This window comes from Pogoniulus pusillus, chromosome 9 (genome assembly GCF_015220805.1).
Source record: "Pogoniulus pusillus isolate bPogPus1 chromosome 9, bPogPus1.pri, whole genome shotgun sequence".
In the NCBI taxonomy this organism is placed as follows: Eukaryota; Metazoa; Chordata; class Aves; order Piciformes; family Lybiidae; genus Pogoniulus; species Pogoniulus pusillus.
In genome coordinates, this window is record NC_087272.1 from 13873332 (window position 1) to 13889178 (window position 15847).

Below are 15847 nucleotides of genomic sequence, written 5' to 3' on the forward strand. Positions count from 1 at the left end.
AGTGCAGAAATGACCATAAATCTACACTGATGTCCTTCAGTGAGTTTCCAAACATCCTGCCATGGGCTAGGGCTTGCCATCAGCTCTTGCAGGAGCAAAGTGCTGACTGGCAAGGCACTGTCTTCTCTTTCTGGCACACTGTGGGGTGTAGGAGTTTAAAAGGACTCCAGCTTCCCAGCAGGGTGGGCCAAATAATCTTGACAATTAAGGCTGCTCTAGCAGTGACACCTTCCTAGAAATCATGTGAGCAATGTATTAAAATCCTGATCCAGATAAAGAAATAAAGAAGAGCACCAATTACTAAGCTGATGCTGTGCTGATACATGCATGGAAGAACCTCCAAAAGCAAGAGCCAGCTTTGGTACTCACATGCATCCCCAAGGCAAGCTGGGAGTTGCCAGATAAATATTCGTTGGGTTAAACAGCAACTTTTGGCTCTCAGCTCTTTTTGGTTGTCAACAGGAACAGCAGATATGGAGCTGGAATTTCTGCAAGCTGTACTTACATAAGGAATCCTGGTGGCCGATTGATGTAATTCAACCAGACCTCCTCACATCATTAGGCCTTATGCAATCAGCCTCTTAGTTCTTTCGTAGTTGTGCTCCAGGATGAAAATTAGCATTGGGCAAGCCTCAAACAACCCAATTTGAATACTCAGAAGTTTGGAACAGGTTTCTTGATGCTTTAAATGTGCTTGGGAAATCTCAGGAGAAGCAGTACGTCAACTGCACAGTTCATCCCATAGCCAATTTCCAGGAATGCCACATTACAAGAAGCAGCTTTTCCAAGGCCAGAAGCAAGATAGCAGATTCTTGGATGAAGCTTCGGATCTGTTCTCAAGTGCCACCTTACTGAAATTCCCCTGTGAGTATTTCAGAACAGGAGATGTCCCACCTTGTCTTTGCTGAAACGTCTGTAAAGCTCCAACCACTGCTAAAGGCAAACAGTTCCTAGGATAGGGAATGAACAAAGAGAGCTGAAGCTTTAAAACAGTCTTACATCCAAGTATGAAGGATTAGTCTGTTTTTCATCATAGACAATTCTTAGCTTGGTTATTAGTGAGGGGGAAAAAAAAAGGACAAAAAAAAAGGACCAACTGTTTTAAAATGCATTTAATGTTATGAAATATATTACCTTTATGTTGTTCAAATCCTTGCTAAACCTTAACAGCAACAATAATAAAAAGGGTTTTAAAAATATTTTCTTTAACCATACAGAATTACCTTGGGATTATTCTAGGGCAGAAAACAAGAGTTTTCATAAATAAAACACTGACATAGAGTCTAAGACAAACCCAGACCAGACAGCTTGCTAAAACACTTGTGAAAAGTGCATCTGGCTCAAGACTCCCTGAGTAAGGGACACTTTCCCACACATCTCTTGGCTGGTTGGCCCCTCAGGAGATAATCTGCAGTATAGGCTGCCTTTCTTACTCTAAAGGTGTTCTATGCACATGGCACTTGCAGTGTGAGGTAGGAACCAGTTCATAGGGACTCTATTTAATCTGGGCCTGAGGTCCTTTGGGGTGGCCCTCTGCTTGCCAGGCAGAATGGTAGACTGGAGTGTAAAACAAAGCCTCAGACAGCTGCCCAAGTGAGCTGCTGCTGACCTGGAGTCACAAGTAGTCAGCTGAATGTAAGGAAGGACATTTGGCAAGATTCTCACCTTCAGAGCAATATGAGGCACAAGAAACTAGATGTATTTTTTTTCCATAGGATGCCTTCAAAGAAGAGGACCTGAACATTAGAAGAATTCAGTGTTTCCAAGTGACCTAATCCAACACTCGGTGATGCTTCTGGGTTGTAACTGAACCTGGCCCAGAGTAAATTCATACTGAAAAATAGCAGCAACTCAAAAGTGCATAGACCACAAACTTCATCAATAAATTAAGGAAACAGATTTGCTGCACATAACCATCCTCCTAACTGTACCAAGATCCTTTGCATTTAATAATGGACATGGAAAATCAGGATAAAGACAGTACTGTTTCAAAACGTTGGCTAACCCTAACCTAGAACCTCCCACAGATCTCTTTCTGAGAGAAGGCATCTTGTCTTTTACTGAAATTCAAAAGACACAGAGATTGGAACAAACCTAATAGTAAGACAACCCCCACTCCAGCACTGCAGCTTCAGTGTGGCCTTTTCCATCCATACACAGGCTTGTAATTCAGGGTAGGATTTTTCAGAGCATCTCACTCCCAGGGGTGATGATTACTAGAGAACCTGCACAGTAGTAAGGCTGAGGAGAGGCCAATTCTGAGCAAAAGATGTGGTGAGACTCTTCAGACAACATGTAGTAGGTCTAGCTGTGGGGCCTGCAGCTTGTCTCATGTCTCATACAGACTTCTGCGAGTCCCGCACTCACAACCTAAGCATCCCTGTGGCTGCTCAAAGACTGTAGGAAACAGAACTGGGGGGACTTTTTTGGATCATCATGTGCTGAAGGCCTGGGATCTAGGGGATGGTAATAGCCATGTCACTGGACCCTCTTCCACCAGCAATCCATGAGATGTCATGCACAGAGATAGGACAAGTGCTTTATCAGTGTTGAGGGATTGCATTTACCCTGAAGCTCTTATTAGGGCTGTTCTGTAGTTACTCTTCAGCCTCATAAGACAGGATCATGTTCACTCCTGGCAGACATGAATCCATCAGTGAATCAAGGCAGTACCACTAATTGCTTGCTTTGCAGTGAGCTGCTGTGCACTGGGTGGCATGCCATGGGCAAAGCAGGATATTTCTTGAACTAGAAGGTAGTTCCCAGTTGCATTTGTATGAATATTTCTTTTTCCCTTTAGCACAGATTTCAGTGTTGTGTTTCCTTCCAGAGAGGCTCTTTGTAAGTACACACTTCAAACAGGCAAATGTGGGTAGAGCTCATGTTCCTGTATCTTATGCATACTATGAGTTGGACAGAGTAGATCAGAATGAACTGGTCCAGAGGGAGCAGCAGTGTTGTGCTAAAGCACTTCCACAATAGCACTATCAAGTAACTTGAACTTCACATAATCCACAAAAAAAGGTCTGTTCAAAATGTGCTTCATAAGAATCATTAAGCTTTTCTCCTTTCCCTTCCAATTTACTGCAAGCACAGAATTCCTCCTTTTCCTTAGCTAGGACCTAGCCTCATTCCTGGCTGATCCACTGTCAGCTGTTAAGAGCACCAAGCAAAGCAGACATCCGTGGCCTGGGATGCAGTATGTGCAGCTGATAGTCTGAAACAGAGCAATAATCAGTGCTGGATTTGCTAGAAACACAGCTGGGGCAGCACTTACTTCATTGGAGGGAGAAGATTCAGCTCTAGACCTGGCTGAAGAAAAATTTCTTATTTTCCCTTCCTGGAAAATCTTTGTAAAATTGGGAGCTTTTAAAGGATAGTTTAATGAAGTCAGTTTGTAATTTCTGATAAGGGAGAATGTTCCAAGGCTCAAAGATGAGGCAGGAAAGCTCACATATTTAGTCTAAATTCACAAGGGATGGACAAAGGTTGCTGCAGCCAAAACTAGAGAGGAACAGATACACTGAAAAAGAACCTGTCAGAATTACAGACAAATGGGTAACACAGAGTCTATGCAGTTAAATCCACTTCTGGTCTGGGATTAGATGCCAGTTTTTGAGGTAATCCAGTCACGGAAATAAGTCACTCGTGTGTAAACTCCAGGTTTGTTGGGTTTGGCACATTCATCTCCCCAGCTCACTATTCCCACGAGGTACCACATCAGTCTAGAGTCTGGAGTAACCAGTGGGCCCCCAGAGTCCCCCTAGAGAAAGAGGAGGGTTAAAAAAAAAAGAATTTAATTGATCAGCTTCTCAACAACCAACACCCCCAAGTCTCTTTCTTCAGGGCTGCTCTCAACTCACTCTGCATCCTGCCTGGATTTGTGCCTGGAGTCAGCCCAACCCAGATGCAGGATTAGATGCTCTCTAAGTATGGACTTTCTGTGCTAAAAACTATTTCATTTTACATCTTAATTCCTGTTTAAACAGACCCTACTTAAAGGGCTGCCAGTTAAGATTTGGTCAACCAGATACTGGAGTCAGCATTAATTCAATTTTCCTTTCTGATCTTCAGCTGCAATTACCTGGCAAGCATCTACTCCTCCTTCCAAGTATCCAGCACACAACATCCTGGGGGTTATGTCCCCATCATACACTTCTTTTCTGTTGCAGGTTTTGGAATCAATAAGTTTCACTGTAGCTTCCTGAAGAGCATTTGGAGCTGGACCTGAGGGAAAATACAATTTGGGTGGTCACTCACAGAAGTGCTTTGCAGTTGTTACGATACAGGAGGAGCATTTAGTTTCTTGTTAGAGAGGACCAGCTTGGCTTGATTTGACATGAAGGTTTTGCCTGTTGATCTGTCTAGGACAGGCCCTTAGAGACACGGTGATGGTCTGATATAGGATCTGGCCCACAAAGACAGAAGCAACAATTGCATAGTGCCTAGCACAAACCCACGTGTTTCATGCATGTTCCCTAGTATGTTATGGTACACAAATTACCTAGGACTTGGGCAGATGAAAACATCTTGTCTTCTTGGCTAAGCCTGCTCTCAGTGCTACCTCCTTTGCTAAATCACATTTACCTGAAAGCCCATGGAGTTACCTGCAGCTTCTGGCTAGGGCTGGGAGAATATTTTATAGGTGCTACACATACATAGGTGCAGCTGGGCTATCTGAAATGGAAAGGCTGGGAAAAGAGGAACAGTCTCCTTCCTGCTTCTTTGTTCAGTAGCTCTTTTTGTCCACTCTCCTTTTAGAACACGAACTTGCTGGTTGTGATTAGTTAAGCCTGTTGCTCACAGACAAAGCACTGGGCTTGCAGCTGTACAAGTGACTATAAAAGGGGCATCCATTCAGTAGGAAATCAGAGCCACTCTCATAAGGACCAGAGAACTGGAATCCCTGCCATGAGAAGAAAGGCTCAAGAGAGCTGGGTTTGTTTAGCTTGGAGAAAAGAAGGCTTAGAGAAGACCTTGTCATCATGGACCAGGACATAAAGGGTGGCTACCAGAAGGATGGAAACTCCTTTTTTATAAGAAGTCCCATGGAGAAAATGGGGACAAGTTACTGCCAGGGAGATTCCCACTGTACTCCATAAGAAAATCACAGAACATTAGTGGTTGGAAGGGACCTTGAGGGATCATTCAAGTTCAACCCCCAGCAAAAGCAAGATACCTAGAGTGGGTCACACAGTAACACATCCAGGTTGGGAAAAGCTTCCCTATGAGAACAGTTGGACACTGGAATCATCTTCCAAGGGAAGCAGTGGAATCTTCTACACTGGACAGTTTGAAGACAGGGTGCTGGGCCCACTCATATCAACTGTGTGACACAGAAAGGTTGGACCAAGTGATCCTTGGGGTCTCTTCCAAGCTGGCATTCTGTGACTTATGCACCACACATGTCGCCTGGCAGATGCAGGACTCACCATCATTGGTGAGTGCTCCCCAGCCTGTGATGACAGCATAGATGTTATATGGGAAGGTCTGGGCAGGCTCGGGCAGGCAGACACGGTGGATGCTGCTGGTGAACTCCACTCGCTTGGAGAGCTGCACCAGCGCAATGTCGTAGTCGTGCTCTGGGTAGTGGTACTGCTCGTGAACAATGATGGTCTTGACCGATCGTTTCAAGCTTGGTGGCTTCAGAAGGGCTCCAAAAGTAGCAGTCCACTTCTGAGGGTGACTCATGCTGGAAAAGGTGAGAGCATTGTAAGAATTTAGCTGCAAACATCAGTGTTTATATTTAATTTTCTCAGCATCTTTACTGCAAAGCTCCTTCAAGCCAGCTCCCTACTAGAGTCTTCAGGCATTCATCACTTTCTGTATCAGTGTCCCATGTAGCTGTGGGCTGCATCTCCCCATGGCAGGGGGTCAGAACTAAATGATCCTTAAGGTCCCTTCCAACCCAAACCATTCTACAAATCTAGGAACCAATGCCATCTGGGGGTGCATCAGGAAAAGTGTGGCCAGCAAGCCTAAGGAGGTTCTTCTTCTCCTCTACTCTGCCCTGGGGAATCCTGCCTTGGCAGGGAGGTTGGACTCAATCTCTAGAGGTCCCTTCCAACCTTTAAAGTTCTGTGATTCTGTGAGCCATGGCCTCATATTTCTCCCCTCCTCTTTGTCCCTGATCTAGTGGTTAAGTGGCTGCAGGGTGTCATCAAATCAAAAAGCACTTTTGATAGAAAATTCTTCACCTCTGTTACTGGTTTTGCACTTTAATAATCTGTCCAATCAGCTGTTCCATTTTGCAGGTCCTGCAGCTTTACAATTGCCACATCTGAAACATTTATGGCTGTAAGTTGCAGCAAAAGAGGTTCCACCTCAACACAAAGGAAAACTTCTTTACTGTAAGGGTCACAGAGCACTGGAACAGGCTTCCCAGAGAGGTCACGGAGTCTCCTTCTCTGGAGACTTTCAAGGCCTGTCTGGATGTGTTCCTCTGTGATCTATGTTAGATAGAATTGTCCTGCTCTGGCAGGGGGTTGGACTCGATGATCTCCTTGAGTCTCTTCCAACCACTAATATCCTGTGATTTAGAGTGGAGATTAGAAGAAAATTGTTGACTGAAAGGGTCCTCAAATACTGGAACAGATTTCCCAGGGCGGTGGTTGAATCCCCATTCTTGGAGGTGTTTCAGAGAGGCAGAGATGTGGTGTTGAGGGCTGTGGTTTAGCACCAGCCTTGGCAAAGGTGGAGAATGGTTGGACTGGAAGAGCTTAAAGAGCTTTTCCAACCGAAATGATTCTATGCTTCTGTAATTGTTCCCCAGGAGAGTCAGGGTGTGGTGCAGATCTGGAAAGCCAGACAGCTGATAGAGATGGGGCACACTCTGTGGCCTGTCTCAGAGGTGGGAACTTACTCCCTGAAGCAGTGTGCGGCGGAGACGAGCCAGGTGTTGCTGATGAGCGTGGCGCCGCAGCGGTGGATGTTGTTGTACTGCAGGCTGGCCTGCCAGGGCCAGTCCCCAGTCTCTGCAGAGGACAGGCCGCCCACGATGCGCAGCGACGACGACTTAGCCATCGACTTCACCGATCTGTTCTGCCGCAGCCCACAAACTGCCGGGAGGGGAAGAGGCTCTGTTAGCTGCTCCTCTGCCCAGGGAGCCTGCCTGCCCCTGGCTGTGCAGAGCAGACCCAGTGGTACACACTGCCTTGGTTCCTCTAATACTATTGACATCGACCGGGAAACAAATCTTCCACCAGGCCCCCACCTCCAACACCCTCATGCACAGCCCATCCCGGCAGAAACCTGACTGATTGTTACAGAAAGCCATGGTGTCAATCAGACTCAGCTGCAGGAGCAGATTGAATCAGGAATTAAAACCTTCACCACACACCCAGGACAATTCCCAAACACGGGGATTGGCAATGTAATGTCCCAGGTAATCCAGCAGCAGGATAAAACATGACCAAGGCAAAATCTCAGCTGAGAATGATCCAAGCTGTGGGTTTGTACCATGCATGCAGGCAGGTTACACCAGCAAGATGTCCCCCGGAGACAGGCAACTGTGCATGACACAGTCTGCAGGCAATGAGCACGATGAACAAAGGCATGGATGCCTCCAGCACCATGTGCATCCATGACAAAAAGTATTTTCCTCCAAACCCAGAAAGAAATGAAAGTATCCATGGTTTCAGCCACTAGATGCAAGATATTCAGGAGCAGCTGAAGCCCCTCTCCCTGTAATTTTAACAACTTTCTCAATGGATAGAGCTGCTACAGCTCTCTTCCCGATCCAAGCAGTATCAAATCCATCTTACCTGGACCAAGACTCACTAGTTCTCATCCAGGCCTGGATTTCAGATAGACATTAGAAAAGCTGACAGACAGGACTATCCCAGTTCATTGAAAAAGAGACAAAGCTAACAATTCTTTGCATAGTGACAACACAGTTCAAAGCACTGCACTGCCTGTCTCCTGCAGACGGTGGCCCAGAGGGGGACCATGCAGAAATGGGCCACTGAAGAGTGGCCAGTCCCAAGTGCTCAGAACTAAAACACTGGAGCCAGGCAGAATGTAACCTTTGCCCCTTGCTGCTAGGATCTGCCCTGTTCTGATATTTAAAACCATAATGAAGAAAATCAGTGAAATCTAAATCCACTTGTCACTGAAAACTGAGTCTTCATTTCACATGAGAAATATACTACAAGTGCTAAGGCTGCAGTAGCACATTTTCCTCCCCAGAGCCATTGATAACCCTCAGCTGCTGGTCCTAAAACCACATTCCTAGCAACCATATGAGCAGTCAGTGTTCAAAACACAGGGAAAAACTCATAGCTCCTTCAGGGCCCCAGAACAACAGCACCTGAAACAGACTCCAAAAGTGACGTTATTTAATCCTTCATTCCTTGGCAACCTTCTGCTAAGGAACTGACTAAACCTTCCCAGAGTTAAAAGAAACACATTTTGTAAGCAAAGATGGCTATTGATGATTGCTAGATCCCCAAACTAACTTTCTTCACTGAAAGCTTAAAACACCTCTAACGCAAACTATCAACCTAAATCCTACAGCAGTACCTTGAGAAGATCTTACTGCTTTCCATTTCCATAAGGAACAACTTAGTGCTGCTAGCCCTTCCAAATCCAGAATGTTTTCATGCTCCTCACATGTAGCTTCTGTAGCCTTCCTTACTGCCCCTCCTTCCCTGCACAGTGCACACTGAAGACAATGACACATTGCTGATTTCTGACCACATAGGAAACTTTTCACAGCAAATGCTGGTCCAGACTCTTCTACTCCTACTAGGTTTTGGGGCATTCCCAGGTTGTGCTGGAGGTCTCTGCTGGGCTGCCACCTTTCAAGCACCAGCTGAACAACACATTCAGGTGTAAATCTCATCCCTCGGTGCATGTAGAGAGCAGTAACAGGCAGCAGGAAGGAGAGTTATTGTGCTGCATCTAAGGCAAGCACATATGGAAAAGATTCTGCAGTTGCAGCTCCGAGATGCGGTTCTAATACTTGGCATCAAGGAGACAGAGAACAAGGGTGTCTGCTCTGTGCAGGCAGGATCAGACCTGACAAAGTCTTTCATCTCAGTGCGTATTTTAATCAATTTATCATAGATATTGCTTCTAATAAGAAGCTGCTGTGCTGTAAAACACACCTGAACCCATGGCAAGGGCTCTGCTGCCTTCAGCACCTCAGAGTGCACCTTCTAGCTCATTGCTGTGCCTGACACTATAGCAGTCAGCCCAGACCCATTCAGTTTCTTCATTTGCTGGAAGCCCTCCTCGCTCACTCAGTTTTACTGAGTACCCCTAGAAGCCATCTGAAATGCCTTGGTTTTAAAGGCTCACTCTCTGAATGTCCAAATAGACAATTAAACAAACACAGTGGAAAAGCTCTAACTGGTACCAGCAGCAACTTGACCGGTCCAGGGAACAAAGAGGTGTCCTGAACATTACAGTGCTCAGCCATCTGCTTCTTAAATGGCAGGGGTTTACATTCAAGATGCACCCTCCACTTTCCACACCAGCACTGCTGGAGCCAGAAACATGTCACAGACACTTATACATCAGCACCTCTGCTTCTCCTCTCTGCCCAGTGGTGGGGATTCTCACAGAGCAATCACTGCTTACTCTTCACACATTGTTTGCTCTTTTCTCACAAGATTGCTGATACTTTTAGAAGAAGGAACATCTCACTGCACAAGACACCAGCCAGGGAACTCAGCAGTGGATGGAAACTTTTTTCTAGAAGGGATTTTTATCCCATCACCTCCATTTTCAAGCCAGTCTTCCTAAGTATGCCAGAAGATACTAATAAAAAAGGCTTCCTCATGACTCAGCATGATTTCTAACCACACAGCCTCCCTGTGTGAAGTACAAGGTCACATTCCGTACACAGGTAGATGAGAAAAAGCTTTCAAGAGCCAAGAAAAGTGCTCAGAGACTCTTAACACTGATTAAAACAACTGGAGATATCCTAGGCTTAAACAGCCCTCACTTACTGTCATTGAAGAGGGCTTCTGCTCTTTTCGTCTCCACATCTGAAACAAACAAATAGTCAGGGTGAGGCTAGGGCAGCACAAACATCATTTCCTATCTGCATGGTTGTCTACCAACAGCTGTTTGAGTACAGGGCACAGCAAGAGGTACAGCTGAGTGGGCTGCTGGAGAAACAAGTGTCGCTCAGGTGGGGTCCTGTCCTTGCCCTGGCTGTCACACTTCTCTCTTCCCCAGCCAGCCAGTATCCTCTGGGGACCAGGTACAGGGGCTCCCTTGTCCTGCTGGACTCTTGTGTTTTTGGAGGGGAAGCAGGGATAAAACAAGTCCTGGATTACTCAGGATACACAATTTTGTTTGAGATAAAATTTTATAGTGGAAAGTTTTGACGTTCTTTTTTTTGTCAGACATCAACAGGCTGCATTTTGTACCACAGTGAGGGACAGGGGTCCAGTACTCACTCTGTACCCTCCTCAAGAACAGAACCACAGAATCGTTAAGGTGGGAAAAGACCTCTATGATCATTAAGACCTCCAAGACCTGCACTGACTTCACTGCAGCAATAGCAGCTTGCAATAGCAGTAGTCCACCTTCCTTCCTCCTGCTTTACTGAGCAACAAGGTGCTGGTACACCAATAGTAAACGAGATGCTTACTGGAAATGTGTTGCAAGGCACAGCAGGCTCTAGTAGTGCATTTCCTACTTTGATGTGCATGTTTCATGTTTGTGGGCAACACAGGATGCTCATGTTCGCAGTCACAAACCTTGGCTCAGAGTAAAGCCCATTGCCTTGCCTCCCAAATGCTGCTTTTACAAGAGCTGCCATTTGAGCTGACAGCAGTCAAAGCAAAATTAAAAGCAAAATAAATCAAAACAACACACTTGCAACACAGCTTTCAAGTAGTCATCCTTGTACAGTATCTTCTCAATGCTGATCAAGATCTAAAGCGTGGGGGTCAAGAGGATGAGGCTGGACTCTTTTCAGTGGTTTCCAGCGATAGGACAAGGGGCAGTGGACATGAACTGGAACCCAGGAAGTTTCACTTAAAAATAAGGGGAAACTTCTTTGCTGTGATGCTGCTGGAGCCCTAGATCTGGCTGTCCAGAGAGGCTGTGGAGCCTCTTTCTCTGAAGACTTTCAAAACCTACCTGGATGCACCCCTCTGAAATCTGATCTAGGTCATCCTGCCTTAGCAAGGGGATTGGACCAGGTGATCTTCCAACCCCCATCATGCTGGGATTCTGGGATCCATTTCATGTTTTGTAGCTGAACAGCCTTTCTCAGCAGATCCTTGTCCCTATCCATCCGCTTAATGTCTCTTTTCTCACTGCAGCCTCACAGAATAACATCCTGGTTGTGATCCAAAACCACACCAGGCCAGGAGGAATCTCTTTTGAATGCAAAGAGCTCTGGCTCAGCCCTGTTGACTGCAGTGCTGTTATCACTTGTGTTTTGCTTGTGGGCTTGGCACCCCTCCTGGTATGCAGGCTGAATTGCCTGGTTGCAATCCACCATTGCTAGACATGTGCTCATTCATTTCTTAATCTGACATGAAGCAAAGTGTGATAAAAAAAGGAAACAAACAGAGCCGCAGCGCACGCACAGCCTGGCTGTGGGGAGTGCTGCACAGCAGAGGCACTGCCAGGCCTGCAGGCACTGCTCTAGTCTAGAATGGAGATGAAGTTATCACTGGGCATTTATATAGCAACACAGCCTGACTGAAACCAGGAACTGCTCACATCATGAAGAGGCTTTACTGGTGAGCAAGCGACAACTTGCAAGGGCCCCTTGGAGCTCAAATGCTTGACTTTAGGGTACAGGTCTTCTGCAGGTCAGATGTCAGCTGTCTGCCATGGACAATGGGCTTGTTGCTGGCAAATCTCCTACAGCTAACTGTAGCAATCCCAGCTAGCAAAAGGTAGGGTTCAGAGGTTGTGCTTGGTTAGAGGGTGAGAAAGTGGGTGCTGGGCTCTGCTACGGATTTGGCTGCTTCACCTCTGTATTTATTTATGTTGGCTAGAAGTGCTTTGAAAGACCTGGCTCTACTGCTGTACTTGATGAGCAGCCATTATTCTCCTAGAAATTCCTACAACCTTCAGAACTAGCTGAGCGTTTGGGCCAATCTAGGATTTTATAGCTGGAAACTGGTAAGAAACCACCAAATGTAATCAACAATGCAAGAGCATTTCTTGCCTTCAAGTGCGGTATTGATAATCATGTTTTCTCAGCTCCTCTCTGGGTGGAGAGACATTTACCTCATAATGCCTAATTATAAAGCCTGCAGTCAATTATTAACACTTGTATTATGCTGCAAAGCTTATCGAGGAGACAAAAGGAGCAAGCAGCTGGTTCAAGCAGGGTGCCGGAAGCAGCAATTCAATTGGCATGTTCTCACCACACTGAGTTCTGCTGTGAATCATGCAGCTCTTCTGCAAGGCATCTCTCTGTAGCTCTGCCCTTTTACAAAGCACCTAGAGAAAACTGCCAGCTTCTCCTGGGCAACCAGTCACCCCTTGCTTCCAGCTGGGCTGATCTGCGTGTAACTGGAGAAATGAGTCTTACACAGCATGTCTGCAGGGCTCTGAGTTTTAGCATAGAATCAATCGCAGAATGGGTTAGGGTTGGAAAGGACCTAAAGTATCATCCAGTCCCAACCTCCCTACTAGACCAGGTTGCTCAAAGAATACTTTATAATCTACAGCAGCTGTGCAGCTGATGTACACTGCCACCCACCCACTGCTAAAGGAAAAAGGCCAGTGAGACCTGTCAATAAAATCAGTGTTGGATTCCCCTGGGCAGGGGCATTGCTTTGCTTTAGAGCCGTGCAAGGTAGTGTCATGGAATCATGGAATGGTTTGGGGTGGAAGGAACCTCAAAGACCATCCAGTTCAAACCCACACTGCCATAGGCAGGGACTCCTTGCACTAGACCAGATTGCTCAAGGCCTCATCCTACCTGGCCTTCAACACCTGCAGCAAGGGGGCATCCACAACCTCCCTGGGCAACCTGTTCTGGTGTCTCATCACCCTCACTGTCAAGAATTTCTTCCTAATCTCCAGTCTCAAGCCCCTCTCTTCCCTCTCATCCTGCCACTACAAGCGTTTGTCAGAAGTCCCTCCCCAGCTCTTCTGTAGCCACTTTCAGGTACTGGAAGGCTGCTTTATGGCCTTCCTGGGGCCTTCTCTTCTCCAGGTTGAACAGTCCCAGTTCTCTCAACCTGTCTCCACAGGAGAACTGATGATGCATCTCAGACTGGATGCTACAAATACTAAAGAAAACATCACAACAATGGAGAAAACCTCAAAGTAAAAGGAGTTTTTAAGAGGTGAAGTCTATCCACAGCCACAGGGAACCCACTGTGCAGATTGGGACAGATGAAATTATGAGCACAATGTCTAGGACTCCAAACCAGGACTCCACACACAGAGCACAGGGATGTGATTGGAAACCTGAATTAGATGACACTATTTTCAGGTAAACCAAGTCTACAGGAGGCTCCCCTCAGAAGCAGGGAGCATTCTGGGCTAGAGGATACTGATGAAAACTGGGTTGTTTGCTGGCTTATCTCAGCAGAGGCTTGCCTGGCTTAGTTACCAGCTTTCCACCTTGGCCTGGTGAACAGCACAGCTACTCATGTGGTGCCAGGTAGCATGGTGCAAGCCTTGCCTTGAAGAAATCACTTGTAAGGCACGAGAGACAATCTTGCTGCCCTGCTCATTTACTTGTTGCCCTAGTTGTGTGTACCATCAAGAAAAAGCATCAATTAGTAACAATTAAAGTGTCATCTCTTGCTCCAGCCACACGGAGCTGCAAAAATAGTTGTTTGTGCTGCATTTAGCAAAACAGGCTTCAGGCATCTGCCACTGTAAACAAGAACGAGTCCAACTTGAACATTCTTTGCCTACCCGTAAAATAGAACTTGCTGTTCAATTAACTCTTGCCTAACTTGAAAGAGAAAACTAATATTTAAATTAAAAACTTGGCAATCTGTTGCAAAGTGGCTCAGGGGTTCCATCTTTCAGCTCTGTTCACCAACTAAACAAGTAGTTTTGTTCATATAGAGATTTTATGTATTTAGTAAATGGAGTAACTTCAAACACACTTAAATTCATAGATCCATGGATTCATGGAATGGTTTGGGTTGGAAGAGACCTCAAAGATCATCCAGTTTCAACCTCCTGCCATGGGCAGGGACATCTCCCACTAGACCAGGTTGCTCAAGGCATCATCCAGCCTGGTCTTGAACATCTCCAGGAATGGGATATCTACAACCTCCCTGGGCAACCTGTTCCAGTGTCTCACCACCCTCACTTGAAAAATTCCTTCCTAATCTCCAGTCTCAATCTCCCCTCTTCCAGCTCACAGCCATTGTCCCTTGTCCTGTCACTCCAAGCCCTTGTCAAAAGACCCTCCACAGCTCTCTTGCAGCCCTCTTCAGGTACTGGAAGGCTATGATAAGGTCTCCTCAGAACCTTCTCTTCTCAAGGCTCAACAGCCCAAACTCTCTCAATTATTGACCTTAATTTCTGCCTAAGGAGAATAGTGACTTGCAATTACTATTTAAGAGCACTAACATCTGTAAATAACTTCTTTTTACTCCTCAGGATACATGCTTAAGCAAACATAGAAAGGAAAGGGGAGTAAGCAAGAGCATATTTTCATTAACACCTGTTTATAACAACAGCCAGATCAGGCTAGGACTTCTAAGGGACTTCAGTGTCCAAAGCCTGTGGATCTATCTGGCAACATCTAAAGGTTAATTGCAGAGTGGATGTGGCCACTTAATCTCTGAGGGATACCCTAACTGCAACAACTTCATCCAATAGAGAGAACTGGGAAGAGCCCAGCTGCAGCAGAAACAGGGGGCTCACCTAGCTCAGTGGTATCTAGGGTAAGAGCAGTGCATGCAGTCACAAAAAGGGTCCCTGGCAAGTTCCAGCAGGTCTTCACCCTAGGCAGCCATAAGAAATGATGCTGGCAGCACAGACAGGTGGGGGGTAATAGCTGTATATACTCAAACACTCTTTAATTACTTTAATGCCCATGAAGGCTCTAGACACTGGGGTGAAATGGGAGTGAGAGCAGTGAGCAGCAGATTCAGACCTATTCCAAAAGGAAACCCAGGAGTTTCCTGAAGGATGGCAAAGTGTGAGCAGGAAAGGTGTGTTCTTGTGTGGTGACATAGTGCACAGTCCCCCCACAGACTTCCAGCGTTTTCCCTGCTCTCTACAGGAATGACCTCTCCTTGTAGAAGCAGGATCAAAGGTTACATACGGATAACGCCATTCCCATTACTTCAACAGGGGAGAGGTGTCTGGTAGAGACAAGACAAAGGCTTTATGCCTCTAATTCTCCCTGTCACCCTCCCTACTTATGTCCACTGGACCTGTCCTCACATCCATAACCTGTCCTTGCTCCCAGCCATCAACCTTTTCTTAATTTTGTGCATGACAACAGACAGAGGTCCACAGCTCACAGCATACTTACAGCTTCGTCTGGACATTCTGCAGCCCAAGGAGGGATCTGCAGGAAGGAGGAGGCATTGTTTCTCTTCCTGAACTACACTCCCACCCCAGTTGCAGTCAAGGTCTCACCCCAGTAGGGGCAGCCCAAGTTACCTGCAACTCCTTCAAGCAAGGCAGAGAAAGGCAAAAAAAATGAGAGAAGGAATTAATGAAATCAAACCTATCTGGGTCAGCTAAGAAGTCAGGCCAGGATGATTTCCTGTTTAATTTCTTCACCACAAGTGTGCCCTTGCAAAATAGACATTTCAGTCCCTCTCATTCCACTCAGCCTCTCTGAAATGTACCACCTTGTGCCACAGCAATGACATCAAGGCTGAGGAATGTCAGATCTCCACTGTGATTTCCCCATGTACAGGTGTGTGTCCCACTCCTT

The 15847-nt window shown here is 46.2% G+C and overlaps 1 protein-coding gene across 1 annotated transcript in view; it reads right to left on the reverse strand.

Moving 5' to 3' along the window:
* Positions 1-3289: 3289 nt before the first annotated feature.
* The window catches only part of LOC135178067 (transmembrane protease serine 11E-like), a 42402-nt gene continuing 29844 nt past the window's right edge, over positions 3290-15847 (reverse strand). Inside the window, exons 6-10 of the mRNA XM_064148562.1 lie at positions 9954-9992; positions 6863-7058; positions 5433-5692; positions 4085-4227; positions 3290-3763 (exon numbers count right to left, since the gene is read on the reverse strand). Coding sequence (XP_064004632.1) covers positions 3602-3763; positions 4085-4227; positions 5433-5692; positions 6863-7058; positions 9954-9992 — 800 coding nt within the window. The 3' untranslated portion in view covers positions 3290-3601. The remainder of the gene's footprint in view (positions 3764-4084; positions 4228-5432; positions 5693-6862; positions 7059-9953; positions 9993-15847) is intronic.